Source organism: Hyperolius riggenbachi, chromosome 11 (genome assembly GCF_040937935.1).
Source record: "Hyperolius riggenbachi isolate aHypRig1 chromosome 11, aHypRig1.pri, whole genome shotgun sequence".
NCBI classification, from domain to species: Eukaryota; Metazoa; Chordata; class Amphibia; order Anura; family Hyperoliidae; genus Hyperolius; species Hyperolius riggenbachi.
Genome location: NC_090656.1, coordinates 32,124,048 through 32,138,976, shown reverse-complemented (window position 1 = coordinate 32,138,976; position 14,929 = coordinate 32,124,048). Strand labels below are relative to the sequence as shown.

The 14,929-nt window shown below is 44.1% G+C and overlaps 1 protein-coding gene across 3 annotated transcripts in view; it reads right to left on the bottom strand.

The window, feature by feature from the left end:
- LOC137538123 (IST1 homolog) overlaps positions 1-14,929 on the bottom strand; it is a 56,785-nt gene that overhangs the window by 37,826 nt on the left and 4,030 nt on the right. The window contains exons 1-3 of one of the 3 annotated variants that reach the window (XM_068260132.1): positions 9,644-9,665; positions 6,846-6,943; positions 1,802-1,982 (exon numbers count right to left, since the gene is read on the bottom strand). In XM_068260132.1, the coding sequence (XP_068116233.1) occupies positions 1,802-1,982; positions 6,846-6,933 (269 nt within the window). In that variant the 5' untranslated portion in view covers positions 6,934-6,943; positions 9,644-9,665. Of the gene's footprint in view, positions 1-1,801; positions 1,983-6,845; positions 6,947-9,643; positions 9,666-14,929 lie in introns of those variants that run through there. The other 2 variants (XM_068260133.1, XM_068260134.1) reach the window with 2 other exon arrangements.

Here is a 14,929-nt window from a genome sequence, read left to right as displayed (position 1 = left end):
CACTGGGCCTTAAAGAGTCTCATAAAAATCATGTTTTTATATAAAAAAAATCTCTTTAACATGATAGCCCTAACTAAAACGCTGCATCCCTGTGGCTGAACATTAAAGAGAATCTGTATTGTTAAAATCGCACAAAAGTAAACATACCAGTGCGTTAGGGGACATCTCCTATTACCCTCTGTCACAATTTCGCCGCTCCTCGCCGCATTAAAAGTGGTTAAAAACAGTTTTAAAAAGTTTGTTTATAAACAAACAAAATGGCCACCAAAACAGGAAGCAGGTTGATGTACAGTATGTCCACAAATAGAAAATACATCCATACACAAGCAGGCTGTATACAGCCTTCCTTTTGAATCTCAAGAGATTATTTGTGTGTTTCTTTCCCCCTGTTCTCATGCACTGAAGTTTCAGGCTGCTTGTTTCTTCCTGCAAACAGCTTTGCCCTTGTCTGTAATTCTTCAGTATGTGAAAGCCCAGCCAGCTCAGAGGACGATTTATCCAGCTTGTAAAAGATAAGAGAGAAGCTGCTCTAATCCTAAATAACACACAGGCAGTGTGCATAGAGGGGCCTGGAAGGGGGAGTTCATAGCAGAACCACAACACTGAAGAACTTGGCAGCCTTCCAGACACAGGCCGACAAGTCTGACAGGGGAAAGATACATTGATTTATTACAGAGATGGTGATAGTAGAACGTGCTGCAGTAAGCCAGAACACATTAGAATAGCTTTTTGAACTTGTAGGATAATAAAAAACAGGATGCAATTTTTGTTACGGAGTCTCTTTAACTAAATCCCCCCAAACAACCAGGGGCACATTGCGGGGAGCGCTTCCGTTTCCGTGAGAGGCAGAGCTTTCGCCTCTACACCCATCTATCAACGCTGATCGCTGCCTCTCTCCGCCCCTCTCAGTCTTCTTTCACTGAGAGGGGCAGGGGAGAGGCGGAGATACGCGCGGATTGAAACACATGGAGGCAGAGCAGCAGCTGAAAGCAGAAATCATCAACGACCAAGAAAGTTGTGGATTTTGCGGGGGAGGGTGTGGGGGGGGGAGTTAGGGGGACTTAGTCTTCAGCAGCGGAGATGCAGCGTTTTAGTTAGGGCAATCATGTTAAAGAGATTTTTAATATAAAAACATGATTTTTATGAGACTTCAGCGTCTCTTTAAAGAGAGTTTCGTTAAAGAGACAAATAATAATGTCCAGGGAAGATAGTATACTGTATAAATGCTTGCTACAATGCTAAATGCTGACGCTCACTGAGTAAGGTGTATAAAATGGAGCTCTGACAAAGCACGTGATCATGCGATACGCGTAATCCAGGACGCGGCGGTGGGCGTTCGGATCACAGTTCACAACCGTGGTAAGTGGCGATTTATGCTTAGCTGCATTTCTGCATTCATTTTATACACTTTACTCAGCATTTAGCATTGCAGCAAGCATTTATATACTATCTTCCCTAGACTTTATTATTTGTCTATGGTTCAGCCCTATACATGTGGTACTATTTATGGTGATTGTTATGATTATTTAATATTGTCACTGTGAATGTCCGCTCTGCCTCCGCAGCAGTTTTCATTGTTTTTAAGGGATATGTCCCTTAATAAACCTGATATTATTTTGCATAACTTGGTGTCTATGCGATTTAGAGTTCAACTATGGATGTCTTTGGTTTTGAATAGTTTGTGTATACTTCCATAGCTATGTACTGTTATATTTTTCTAAGGCTCTGCAGCTATGCATATTTATCACACTGATGTCTGAGCCTCTGTTGGCCACCGAGGATCTGACAAACCCCTTCTTACTTCATTGAATGGATTAATCCAAATCGGGCCAGCAGCAGGTCACAGTAGAGCTCGAGGATCTCCATGGCTTCCACCATATAATCCTCCCGGATAATGTGCTCCACCCGGATCCGTGCCCGTTCATCCTTCCGGCAGGATAGGTAGTCGGCGATCTCCTTCCTGGCTTTCAGGGCCATCTCAGCTGCAAAAAGACCAATACACACGAGTCAGAGAATGAGCAGCCTGAAGGCCGGTTGGGCGCTTTGCGCATTAAAGAGAAACCATAACCAAGAGTTGAACTTCATCCCAATCAGTAGCTAAAACCCCCTTTCCCACTAAAAATCTTTACCTTTTCTCAAACTGATCATCAGGGGGGTCTGTATGGCTGATATTGTGGTGAAACCCCTCCCACCGTGTGATGTCAGGACCATGGTCCTGACAGTGTCCTGTCTGTGAACCTTATTGCATTGTGGGAAATAGCTGTTTACAGCTGTTTCCAGCAGCCAAAAAAGCAAGCAGCATCTACTTCCACTGACATCACCTTCCAGCAGTAAAAATGTCACCATGTGATAAATGTCAGAATGTAAATCAGGGAGAGGAAAGATTTTACAATGGGAAAACACTGACTAAAGCATTTATACATAATTATTGTAAAAATGAAGCACTTTTATTATTACATTATTTTTACTAGAGTTCCTCTTTAAACGACATCCACGGTGCTCTTTGCTTAAGCGTCAGTACCGTTGTTTATCACTGTTTGTGCAAACGCCAGATTTCGAGCCTGATTTTTACCATTGTCTATGTGCCATCTGAGCATCCTGGCAGCTACCTGTAAAGTGGACCTGAACTATTGCACAGAACAGAAGGAAAACAGAGAAATGCCCCTTGTATGTATTTAGAGAGGTTAGCCTGTCTAATTCCCCTCATTTGTGTATAATCTCAATTTGTAATTTGTCCTCTCCCCTGTGTCAGCTGACTGCCACGGCAGATAAGCTCATTTGAAAGCATGGGATGTTAACAATATGTCTGCTTCCATGAAAGCAGGAAGTAGAAACAGTGCAGATTTATTGCAGGATTTGTATCAGCTGTAACAAAGAAATGCTTTTCTTTAAAAGTTATTATGCTGTTGCATATATAGAGCAGAGAGGACGTTCTGAATTCAGGTCTGCTTTATGCACCACACTTTCCTGTTCATGGCTTACAACTCATCATTGTTCAGTCCCAGTTCCTCTGCCCCAGTCCCTTCCACTCTCAAATCCAGCAATCTGATCCTTTTCAGCTTCCCAGAGCCGGAACAACAGTGTCCATTCCCAGCCCATACACCGGACTCGTCTCTGTCCTGCTTCCGTACCTCCCATAACTGTCTCCCATCATTCCCAGCTTGTCCACCTTATTACCCTCTGTACTTCTCGTCTCTCGTGCCAGCTGTCTCCCATCATTCCCAGCTTGTCCACCTTATTACCCTCTGTACTTCTCGTCTCTCGTGCCAGCTGTCTCCCATCATTCCCAGCTTGTCCACCTTATTACCCTCTGTACTTTTCGTCTCTCGTGCCAGCTGTCTCCCATCATTCCCAGCTTTTCCACTGGATTCCGAGCAAGATTATCCACCAGGCAAACTAGGCAGGTGTTTGGGGCCTGGCGGGTGTCAAGGGGCCCACATTACACCTTCTTTGACCTCTCTCTACTTCAGCTTACCAAATGGACCACAAGGGGTCCTCAAATTATTATTTGAGGACATCTTACGCAGCACTGTAAAGTGTATATTGTCTTGTAACTAACTTTCCCTCAGAGGGGCTCACAATCTAGTCCCTACCATAGTCCTATGTCTATGTATGTATCGTGTAGTGTATGTATTCTAGTCTAGGGCCAATTTTAGGGGGAAGCCAATTAACCTCCTGAGCGTTACGCCGCTCAGGAGGTTTTCCACTTAGAGTGCCCCTGAGGATTGTAAAAGCTTTCTTGTCCCCACAAGCTGTAGCTAGCACTAGGCTAGCTAGCATAAGCAGCTGGCACCCTCCGATCCCCGCCGCTCCCCCGATTATACTTTACCCAGCCTGGCTCCAGCGTTCAGTGCAGCCTCCCCGCACAGCTCTGGTCATCACTATGGGGAGGATCACACATGACGTCATGACATCAGGCGCAGACCCGATCCTCCCCATAGAGAGACCAGAGCTGTGCGGAAAGGCTGCGCCGTTCGCTGGAGCCGGGGGGGGGGTAATGTATTACGTGGCGGGATCGGCGTCGATCGGAGGATGCTGGGCACTTGGATCAGCTAGCCTAGTGCTAGCTACAGCTTGTAGGGCCATTACTTCTTTTATAATCTTTGTGGGGGAATAGTAATTCAAGGAAGCGGCATGCCTGACACAGTGTCGGACATACTGCTAAGGAGGTTAACTGATCTGTATGTTTTTGGGTGTGGGAGGAAACCAGAGTGACCGGAGGAAACCCCCGCAGACATGGGGAGAACATACAAACTCCTTGCAGATGTTGTCCTGGCTGAGATTCATACTGGGGACCAGGGCTGTGGAGTCGGAGTCGTGGAGTCGGAGTCGTGGAGTCTGGCAATTTTGGGTGCCTGGAGTCGGGAAAAAATGCTCCGACTCCGACTCCTAATGAATTTGTAACTGTAATTAAAATAGAAAATATGATAAAATGTTCTATTTCTCAGATAATAGTCATTAAAAATAATGTATATATACAGTATATATACAGTAATAGCTTAGTCCACAAAAATGAAATAAACCAATCAAAATTAGTTACTTGTGCTGCTGCAATAAAGCAGTCCCCGTATTTTTAAGGTCAGATATACATATCTGATTGTGACTGTATATATGATGTGTACACAGGAATCTCTTATATATACTAAATAACGTCTATGCTGTAAGTATAAAGCCTGATGTGTATCTGTGTCACTAATAGAGATGGTCAATGAGATGGAAATAATTCTGCACTGATGCTGATTTATGCAAATGTATGCACTCCCTTTGCTGATGAAATCAAAGAATGTGATATGTTAAAATTTGGTTTGGTGACTACAAATTAAAGGGTAACTGAGACGGATGAAAAGTAAAGTTTTATACATACCTGGGGCTTCCTCCAGCCCCCTTCAGGCTAATCAGTCCCTCTCTGTCCTCCACCACCCGGATCTTCTGCTATGAGTCCTGGTAATTCAGCCAGTCAGCGCTGTCCGGCCGCATGCCGCTCCCACAGCCAGGAACATTCTGCACCTGCGCAATAGTGCTGCACAGGTGTAGTATGCTCCTGGCGGCGGAGTGTGTGCATGCGCACTACGCCTGACTGGCTCAAGTACCTGGACTCATAGCAGAAGATCCAGGTGGTGGAGGAGGACAACGAGGGACTGATTATCCTGAAGGGGGCTGGAGGAAGCCCCAGGTATGTATAAAACTTTAATTTCATCTGTCTCAGGTTTACTTTGTTACACAGTAGTACTATACTCTACATATGCACTCCCCACAGAGCTGCAGGGAATCCACTGAGAATGCTGTGCACATTGAACACAGAGGTGTTGTCTGTTTACAATCTCCTCATTCCCCTGCAGAGTACCTGCACCTCATTCTTACATGTACCCACAGTCACATTGCCTAGGGCCTGATCCATGTTCAGAAGTGTAATAGAGGAAGAATCTCCTTATTCCCCTGCAGAGTACCTGCACATCACTCTTACATGTTCGCACACTGACATTGCCTAGGGCCTGATAGATGTTCTTTGTTCCGGTTTGTACCTTTTACAAGTACTCTTACCAAGGACTAGTTTTAGTCTAAAGGGAATAAATATAGTAGTCTACATATCCTTCTCACTTCAGTTGTCTTGTAAAATTCCTAAGCGTTGGCAGTTAAGAGACGAATTTCATGTTACATACTTTTAATCAACAAAAATGTAATATGCAAATTAGAGGAGTCGGAGTCGTGGAGTCGGAGTCGGAGTCGGTGGAATCCTAAACTGAGGAGTCGGAGTCGGAGTCGGTGGATTTTTGGACCGACTCCACAGCCCTGCTGGGGACAGTACTGCAAGGTGAGAGAGCTATCCACTACCTTTCCTAGGGCCATTACATCTTAAATGTCCCCGAGGTGACATGTGACATGATGAGATAAACATGTGTATGTACAGTACAAAACATATTAATAACCAGGCTGCTTTACTTGTTTTATTTTGCCGCCTGAAAGAGTTCATTTTTAGGCATGGAAGTGACAGCTTCTCTCTTGTCGGTACCTTGTCAGGAATATAGTAAACATCACTAATAAGCAAATTACAGCCATAAAAGATTTCCTGACAGAATACAACTTCTGGGAGCAGAAAAAGATTTTAAAAAAGGTCAATAGTTCATGACTTTTTATTTAGAGACACTTAATAGGCTGCCACTGTGCAGAGAAAACAAAAACATTCATTCTACTTTGTAAATGTTTAAATATAAAATAAAACCATTGGGATATCTTTAAAAAAAATCATTTTTAGGAGAAGAAAGATAAATACAATTGTTTATCTCATCAGTATATTTTCACCTCAGGTTCACTTTAATCCATCTCTGACTGGATTAGATGGAATAGACTGGATTAGATGACATGAAAGCCCTATTTTTGAATACACCAGGACCATAGGCTGCAGTGTAATGCACTTGTTAGACCATCAAAGTGATCTAGTATGTTGGGGGAGGGGTGCAGTAGGAGGACAGGAGGAGAGAAAAGTATTACTATACATAAGTTTATGTCAGAACCTTTTATCACCATTCCCACATGTGCCAGCCATAGCTGTTTGGCCTTCATCAGTGCCAGGTTTGGCCCCCAAAAAATCTACCTGCAAGTTGGCATAATTGATGTCTGATTCTAGATATGATGTAAGCCAGCATGTCATGGCTGGGTGCATGTCTATCTGACAAGAGTATAAAGGAAGGATATCCATAGCTCCACATACTGCCTGAAGTCATGCACTGTGGCTTGTGCTGGTGACATGTAATACCTTCTGCCGATACTGTATCCTACAGGCAAACACAAATACACAAAATGCACCAACAGTGCCATTACAGGGAGGAGATCTCACAAACACTCACTTTTTTTCTTCTCCAGGAGTTTCAGACGGTTAATGGCGAGTCGGAGGTTGACCTTTAGTCTCTCAGGTTTGAATCCTGAACCCGGCATGGTACCTCTTCTACTAAAAGGAGAGAGAGAGGAATGTCAGTGACTGTCCTCAGAGGAGCTCACAATCTAATCTTACCATAGTCATAGTCTAATGTCCTCCCATATTATTATTATGTATTTATATAGCACTGACATCTTCTGCAGCACTTTACAGAGTACATAGTCATGTCACTGGCTGTCCTCAGAGGAGCTCACAATCTAATCTTACCATAGTCATAGTCTAATGTCCTACCATATTATTATTATGATGTATTTTTATAGCACTGACATCTTCTGCAGCACTTTACAGAGTTCATAGTCATGTCACTGACTGTCTTTCGAGGAGCTCACAATCTAATCTTACCATAGTCATAGTCTAATGTCCTACCATATTATTATTATTATGATGTAATTTATAGCACTGACATCTTCTGCAGCACTTTACAGAGTTCATAGTCATGTCACTGACTGTCCTCAGAGGAGCTCACAATCTAATCTTACCATAGTCATATGTCCTACCATCATATTATTATTATTATTATTATTATTATGTATTTTTATAGCACTGACATCTCCTGCAGCACTTTACAGAGTACATAGTCATGTCACTGACTGTCCTCAGATGAACTCACAATCTAATACTACCAAAGTCATAGTCTAAAATCCTACCATATTACAGTATTATTATGTACAGTGGCTTGCAAAAGTATTCAGCCCCCTTGAAGTTTCCCACGTTTTGTGATATTACTGCCACAAACATGAATCAATTATATTGGAATTCCACGTGAAAGACCAACACAAAGTGGTGCACACGTGAGAAGTGGAACGAAAATCATAAATGATTCCAAACATTTTTTACAAATAAAAAATGGAAAGTGGGGTGTGCGTAATTATTCAGCCCCCTGAGTCAATACTTTATAGAACCACCTTTTTCTGGAATTACAGCTGCCAGTCTTTTACGGTATGTCTCTACCAGCTTTGCACATCTAGAGACTGAAATCCTTGCCCATTCTTCTTTGCAAAACAGCTCCAGCTCAGTCAGATTAGATGGACAGCGTTTGTGAACAGCAGTTTTTAGATCTTGCTACAGATTCTCAATTGGATTTAGATCTTGACTTTGACTGGGCCATTCACATGGATATGTTTTTTTTTTAAACCATTCCATTGTTGCCCTGGCTTTATGTTTAGGGTCATTGTCCTGCTGGAAGGTGAACCTCCACCCCAGTCTCAAGTCTTTTGCAGTCTCCAAGAGGTTTTCTTTCAAGATTGCTCTGTATTTGGCTCCATCCATCTTCCCATCAACTCTGACCAGCTTCCCTGACCCATCTGAAGAGAAGCAACCCCAGAGCATGATGCTGCCACCACCATATTTCACAGTGGGGATGGTGTGTTCAGAGTAATGTGCAGTGGTAGTTTTCTGCCACACATAGCGTTTTGCATTTTGGCCAAAAAGTTCAATTTTGGTCTCATCTGACTAGAGCACCTTCTTCCACATGTTTGCTGTGCCCCCCACAAGGCTTGTGGCAAACTGCAAATGGGACTTCTTGTGCTTTTCTGTTAAAAATGGCTTTCTTCTTGCCACTCTTCCATAAAGGCCAACTTTGTGCAGTGCATGACTAATAGTTGTCCTATGGACAGATTCCCCCACCTGAGCTGTAGATCTCTGCAGCTCGTCCAGAGTCACCATGGGCCTCTTGACTGCATTTCTGATCAGCACTCTCCTTGTTTGGCCTGTGAGTTTAGGTGGACGGCCTTGTCTTAGTAGGGTTACAGTTGTGCCATACTCCTTCCATTTCTGAATGACCGCTTGAACAGTGCTCCTTGGGATGTTCAAGGCTTTGGAAATCTTTTTGTAGCATAAGCCTGCTTTAAATTTCTCAATAACTTTATCCCTGACCTGTCTGGTGTGTTCTTTGGACTTCATGGTGTTGTTGCTCCCAATATTCTCTTAGGCAACCTCTGAGGTCATCACAGAGCCGCTGTATTTGTACTGACATTAGATTACACACAGGTGCACTCTATTTAGTCATTAGCACTCATCAGGCAATGTCTATAGGCAACTGACTGCACTCAGATCAAAGGGGGCCGAATAATTACGCACACCTCACTTTGCAGTTATTTGTTTGTAAAAAATGTTTGGAATTATGTATGATTTTCGTTCCACTTCTCACGTGTACACCACTTTGTATTGGTCTATAACGTGGAATTCCAATAAAATTGATTCATGTTTGTGACAGTAATGTGACAAAATGTGGAAAACATCAAGGGGGCCGAATACTTTTGCAAGCCACTGTATTTATATAGCAGTGACATCTTCGGCAGCACTTTACAGAGTACATAGTCGTGTCACTAACTGTCATCAGAGGAGCTCACAATTTAATCCTACCATAGTCATAGTCTAATGTCCTACCATATTATTATTATGTATTTACATAGCACTGACATCTTCTGCAGCACTTTACAGAGTACGTAGTCATGTCACTGTCTGTCCTCAGATGAACTCACAATCTAATCCTACCAAAGTCATAGTCTAAAATCCTACCATATTACAGTATTATTATGTATTTATATAGCAGTGACATCTTCTGCAGAACCTAACAGAGTACATAGTTATATGAGAGACAGCCACATGAGGGCAAATAACATGGAGGGATAGACAACTAAATGTAGGAGAGTGAAAGAGGGAGGGAGTGACAGTCTCTGAATACATGAACCTAGAGGATAATTTCACCCTGACTGTGGTGCAGCTGAAGGGGCCCCAGAGCACAGGGGGCTCATATGCAGCTGCACGGGCCTATATCCGCCTCTGATTGCAGGTTACACTATTAGCACGTTAGTAACACATGTTACCGTAGCAACACTTTTGCCATTAAAGTGCCATGAGTTGCGCTTATACCATAACTTGCAGTAACCTGCTGCCGGTAGAAATGGTAATTTTGTCATGCGCTGTCTGCGCTCAGCAATATTACTGCACCACTGCTTTAACATGGGACTTAATTCAGTTTTCCTTTTTTGTTTGGCAGATCCTATGACTGTTCACCTGGATACACTGATCTGCATTTGGCCCTGAATTGAATACTGGGCACCTAAAAGCTGGTTAGCTCAGTCCAGACAGCATTGATGCCTCAGCCGTTGCCTTGGTGACCCGTCTATTCAGCACAGAGGCACGGCATTTCTCCTCCTTGTATTGCAAGCTGCTCTCAGGATAAAAATGAAACATTTTCAAATGTGGAGATATGTTTAAAATTAACTTTTATGTACTTAAAGCGGTATCGTCACCATAAAAATCAAATTTCAACAGCAACTGGTCTGAGTGTATTAAGTGATAAAGATGCTAATCCTGCATTCAAAACTTTCAAAACGTTTTCTGCTGTTATGATTTGGAGTTATCACATACTTAAGGAGCACTGGCTCTTTAGTAGTCGGTGCCAAATAATTGCATGCTGGGGGTTCTTTTTATCTATAATCTATTCCTCCTCTTCCCTTTATTTCCCTGCCAGCTGCTTATCTGAAACCTAATCCCCTACTCACTTGTGTTTACAAGCAAGGCTGTAAACAGCGATTGGAGGAGACAAGAAAAAAAGTAAAGGGCAGAAATGACATCACGAGTTAGCCTTTACTGTGGGCAAAAGACATGGCCCCCACCAGGAACAGAATTCTCGTCATTTACTATATAACATTCACTGAAATCAAAACGTGGACAGTACAATACATGTGTTATGTAAGTAGATCAAGTATTTATCTACTTATATACCGTATGTGTTTTTTTTCCCTGGAATAGTATGGCTGATCCTACTGCTTTAAAGGGCACCTTAACTGAGAGGGATATGAATGTTTCCTTTTAAACAATACCAGTTGCCTGGCAGTCCTGCTGATCTCTTTGGCTGTAGTAGTGGCTGAACCACAGACCTTAAACAAGCATGCAGCTAATCCAGTCTGATTTCAGTCAGAGCACCTTATCTGCATGCTTGCTGAGGGGCTGTGGCTGAAAGTATTAGAGACACAGGATCAGCAGGAGAGTCGGGCAACTGGTATTATTTTAAAAAGGAAAAATCCATATCCTTCTCAGTTTAGGTTCCCTTTAAGAATAGGTACTCAAATGTGGGGGGACTTTAATCCCACTTTAAAGCCTCACAAAACAAGGTACTTAGCTTGGCGCAACAAGACACTTATATTGACTTGTCGCCTAAGCCTAACTGTCCTCTATGCCCTGCCAGGCCGGGACTTACCTCAGAGGAGCCTATAGGCACTGATGTCCTGGTAGCTAGTGGTGCCCCTGACTGAAGGGATATCTAGTCAGTGGAATGCTGAGAGCAGGTTGAATAATCTCTTCTTTACTATCTCATCAGGACTCTGCATAGGGAAGGAGGGATGGAGGCACTAGGGGAGGGGAGTGGGGCCGCCTTTCCATCATCAGGCCAGGTGCCTGTATGGTAAATCCGGCCCTGCCCACTTCCTGACGCCTAACCAATCCACTTAAAGCAGTAGGATCAGCCATACTATGCCAGGGAAAAAAAAACACATATATAAGTAGATAAATACTTGATCTACTTACATAACACATGTATTATACTGTCCACATTTTGATTTCAGTGAATGTTATATAGTAAATCACGAGAATTCTGTTCCTGGTGGGGGCCATGTCTTTTGCCCACAGTTTAGGCTAACTCGTGATGTCATTTCTGCCCTTTACTTTTTTCTTGTCTCCTCCAATCACTGAGTCACCTCAGCCTTGCTTGTAAACACCAGTGAGTAGGGGATTAGGTTTCAGATAAGCAGCTGGCAGGGAAATAAAGGGAAAAGGTGAAATAGATTATAGATAAAAAGAACCCCCAGCATGCAATTCTTTGGTACCGACTACTAAAGGGCCAGTGCTCCTAAAGTATGTGATAACTCCAAATCATAACAGCAGAAAAAGTTTTGAAAGTTTTGAATGCAGGCTTAGCATCTTTATCACTTAATACACTCAGACCAGTTGCTGTTGAAATTTGATTTTTATGGTGACGATACCGCTTTAAGGAGGGGAAAAGTTAACCAATCCAACCAGTCCATCGCCTATATACTGGGTACCACTTACAGTACAGCACTAGTATCTGTTCATACATAGCACCAGTATATGATGTTTTTTTTTAATTTTTATTTGGTGTGCGTTGGAGAGGAGTAATCTTATACGGCGAGTATATCTCAAACTCTATATTTTACCTGGAAAAGTTGGAGGGTCGTCTTATACGTCCAGGCATCTTATACACCGGAAAATACGGTATTTTAATATACTACACCATAGAGTGCTCCTGGTGTCTGCTTGTGTCTGTTTTTTCCTCTGGAAGACACATCGTGACCTCTGGAACCTCCCTCTACTGTATGGAGAGGTGCACGCCTTTACAGTGGATGGATGTTCATTGTAAAAAGTTTGCTGCCAAATTACTTACAGTTCACTCTAATCAACCTAATTGCTTTGAGAATATGACTTCCTGAGTTATGGATTCAGTTAGCCTTTAAGGTGAGTATAAAGGAATGTTTTCACTGGTGCGGTCCAGGTCACATGACGTAGCGATGTCATGTGGTTGCGGTCACATGCTGCAGAGGGTGGGGGCAGATTACGTCTGTCAATGGAATGTTGTCATATGCCGTTCTGGTCTCCTGTATCTACAGCAGTTTCTATCACCTCATTAGATGGTGAAACCAGACCTTAGACGGAGGGAGATGTGGAAACGCGAAACTGGTCAGACCGGTTTGTGACTGAGGACCTGTCACCGCAGTCATCTGATCCCAGAGGCCTCTGCATGTAGTCACACAATCTGCATTTGTTTACATATTCAAAGAGTCAGGCCCCTTTTACACAGGGACGTTTTCATTGCATTGCGTTACCCTTTTTTTACAGCAGGGTAACGCTAAAGCAATGAAAACCTATGGGACATTCCATGCCTGCCGTGGGGGGATGCGATGTGCCGGAAATATCTGACTAGACGCGACGACAACAGCGCGTTATCGACAAACACCCGCAACAAAATGCGGTGACCAGAAGTCATGTAAGTCAGTGGCGCTGCAGAAATTTTGCATTAATGTTGCGCATTCACAGAAGCGTACTTTGTCAATACACTTCCGTGAACTTAGTTTTTCTGCCACAGAGATTGAGTGCAAGAGAGCCTTACTTACAAATTCGCTTGCAGCTATAAGTGAGATTACCGCACGTTGCCGTGGTAATCTCCAAAGGCTATTTTTAATCTTGCAGTGCGATGTGATCTTTAGATCACACCGCACCTATAACGCTGGTTGCTGGTATAAAACCGGCCTAGAGGTAAATAAACACACATGATCAAAATAGACAGTTTCCTCTCTGTGAACCTTGTTGCATGGAGGGTATCTACCTGGCTAACCTATGCTGGGGAAACCTACCCAGCAAAGCTATACTGGGGGAAACTACCCGGCTGACCTATACTGGAGAAACCTACCTGGCTAACCTATGCTGGGGGACCTTCCCAGCTAACCTATACTGTGGGGAAACCTACCTGCTAACCTATACTGGGGGCACCTACCTGGCTAACCTATGCTGGGGAAACCTACCTGGCTAACATACTGGGGGCACCTACCTGGCTAACATATACTGGGGAAATCTACCTGGGTAACCTATACTGGGGACACCTACCTAGGTAAGCTATACTGGGGGCACCTATACCTGGCTGACCTATACTGGAGACAACTATACCTGGCTACCTATACCGGGGGCACCTATACCTGGCTAACCTATACTGGGGGCAACTACACCGGGCTAACCAATACTGGGGGCACCTATGCCTAGCTGACCTATACTGGAGGCAACTATACCTGGCTACCTATACCGGGGGCACCTATACCTGACATGAGAAGCCTCCAAGCTGTCCAGATGCTTCCTTCTCCTTAGGTAAGTCTCCGACTTTTTATCACACCCCCAACCCCCCCCCCCCTCCCAAGCTCAGCTTCACTTTAAAGTGTACCTGAGGCGGACTTGAGGTTAGTACATAATTACAGAGAGGGAAGCCTCTGGTTTCTAAAGAGGCTCCCCACGTCCTACTGGCCACCACCATTGCCCTGAAAAAAATCCGACGAACTCTTTATGCACGAGGGGTCCATGCTACTGTGCAGGCCATGTTCCCACAAGTGCAGCACAGCCACGCTCGCATGAAGAAGAGCGTGGTTGTGTTTTTCAGCAGGGTCCCGGGCAGCGGTGGTCTGGAGAAGGACACGGGAAGCCTCAGGCTGGTTTCACACTGCAAACTAACTTCAGTGGTGTGTCGTGCCCGCCGAATCACAACGCCAGAAACAGGCCTTGAGGTAACACCGTGTTAGTACACGGTGTTCCCTGTCTGGCCACCAGCCAAGCAGGAAGTGACGCCTGCTTGCGGTTACTTCCTGCTTTGGGTATGCGGAAGCGTATAGTAAAGGTAAAAAAATTCTGCTCATGCGCGCCACAACATTGCAATGCCGAAGTTTTAAAATAACCTGCGTTGCCAGAGAGTAACATGACTTCTAGGCCGATGCAGGTCAACGCGGATCCCGCACGGTAATGTAGTTCTGCGCTAGCATTAGATTAGGTACTTCTGTCACAGCGTACCGCAACATGGAAAGTATGAAGTTCCCCATAGGGGTTCATTAGGCTGCGGCAGCAGTGTGGCAATTTGATGCACCGTGCCAGTGTTAAAGAGCCCTGAGGAGGCTCCAGCCTCAGGGCGCAGTGTAGGAGGGGGCGCACAACTCAGCTATCATTCACCTATTGTGTTTCAGGCTAGGTGCACACTTGTCAGTGAGTAAAAGGTCGCGTTTACTGTCATGTGCGTTTGCGTTTTTTCCGCACATGCGTTTTTCTTGAGTTTTGTGTGCGTTTTAACACGTTAGCATTTCACATATACAAAACACATATAACTGCAAGCTAGATAACTAGAGATTAAGGTATTGGGTGCCCTGGGGCGCTTCTTATAGCGATCAGTGTGTGATGGCTGGGGTGGCAGGGATGGAGGGGTGCACTTTGGTGTCTCAGCCT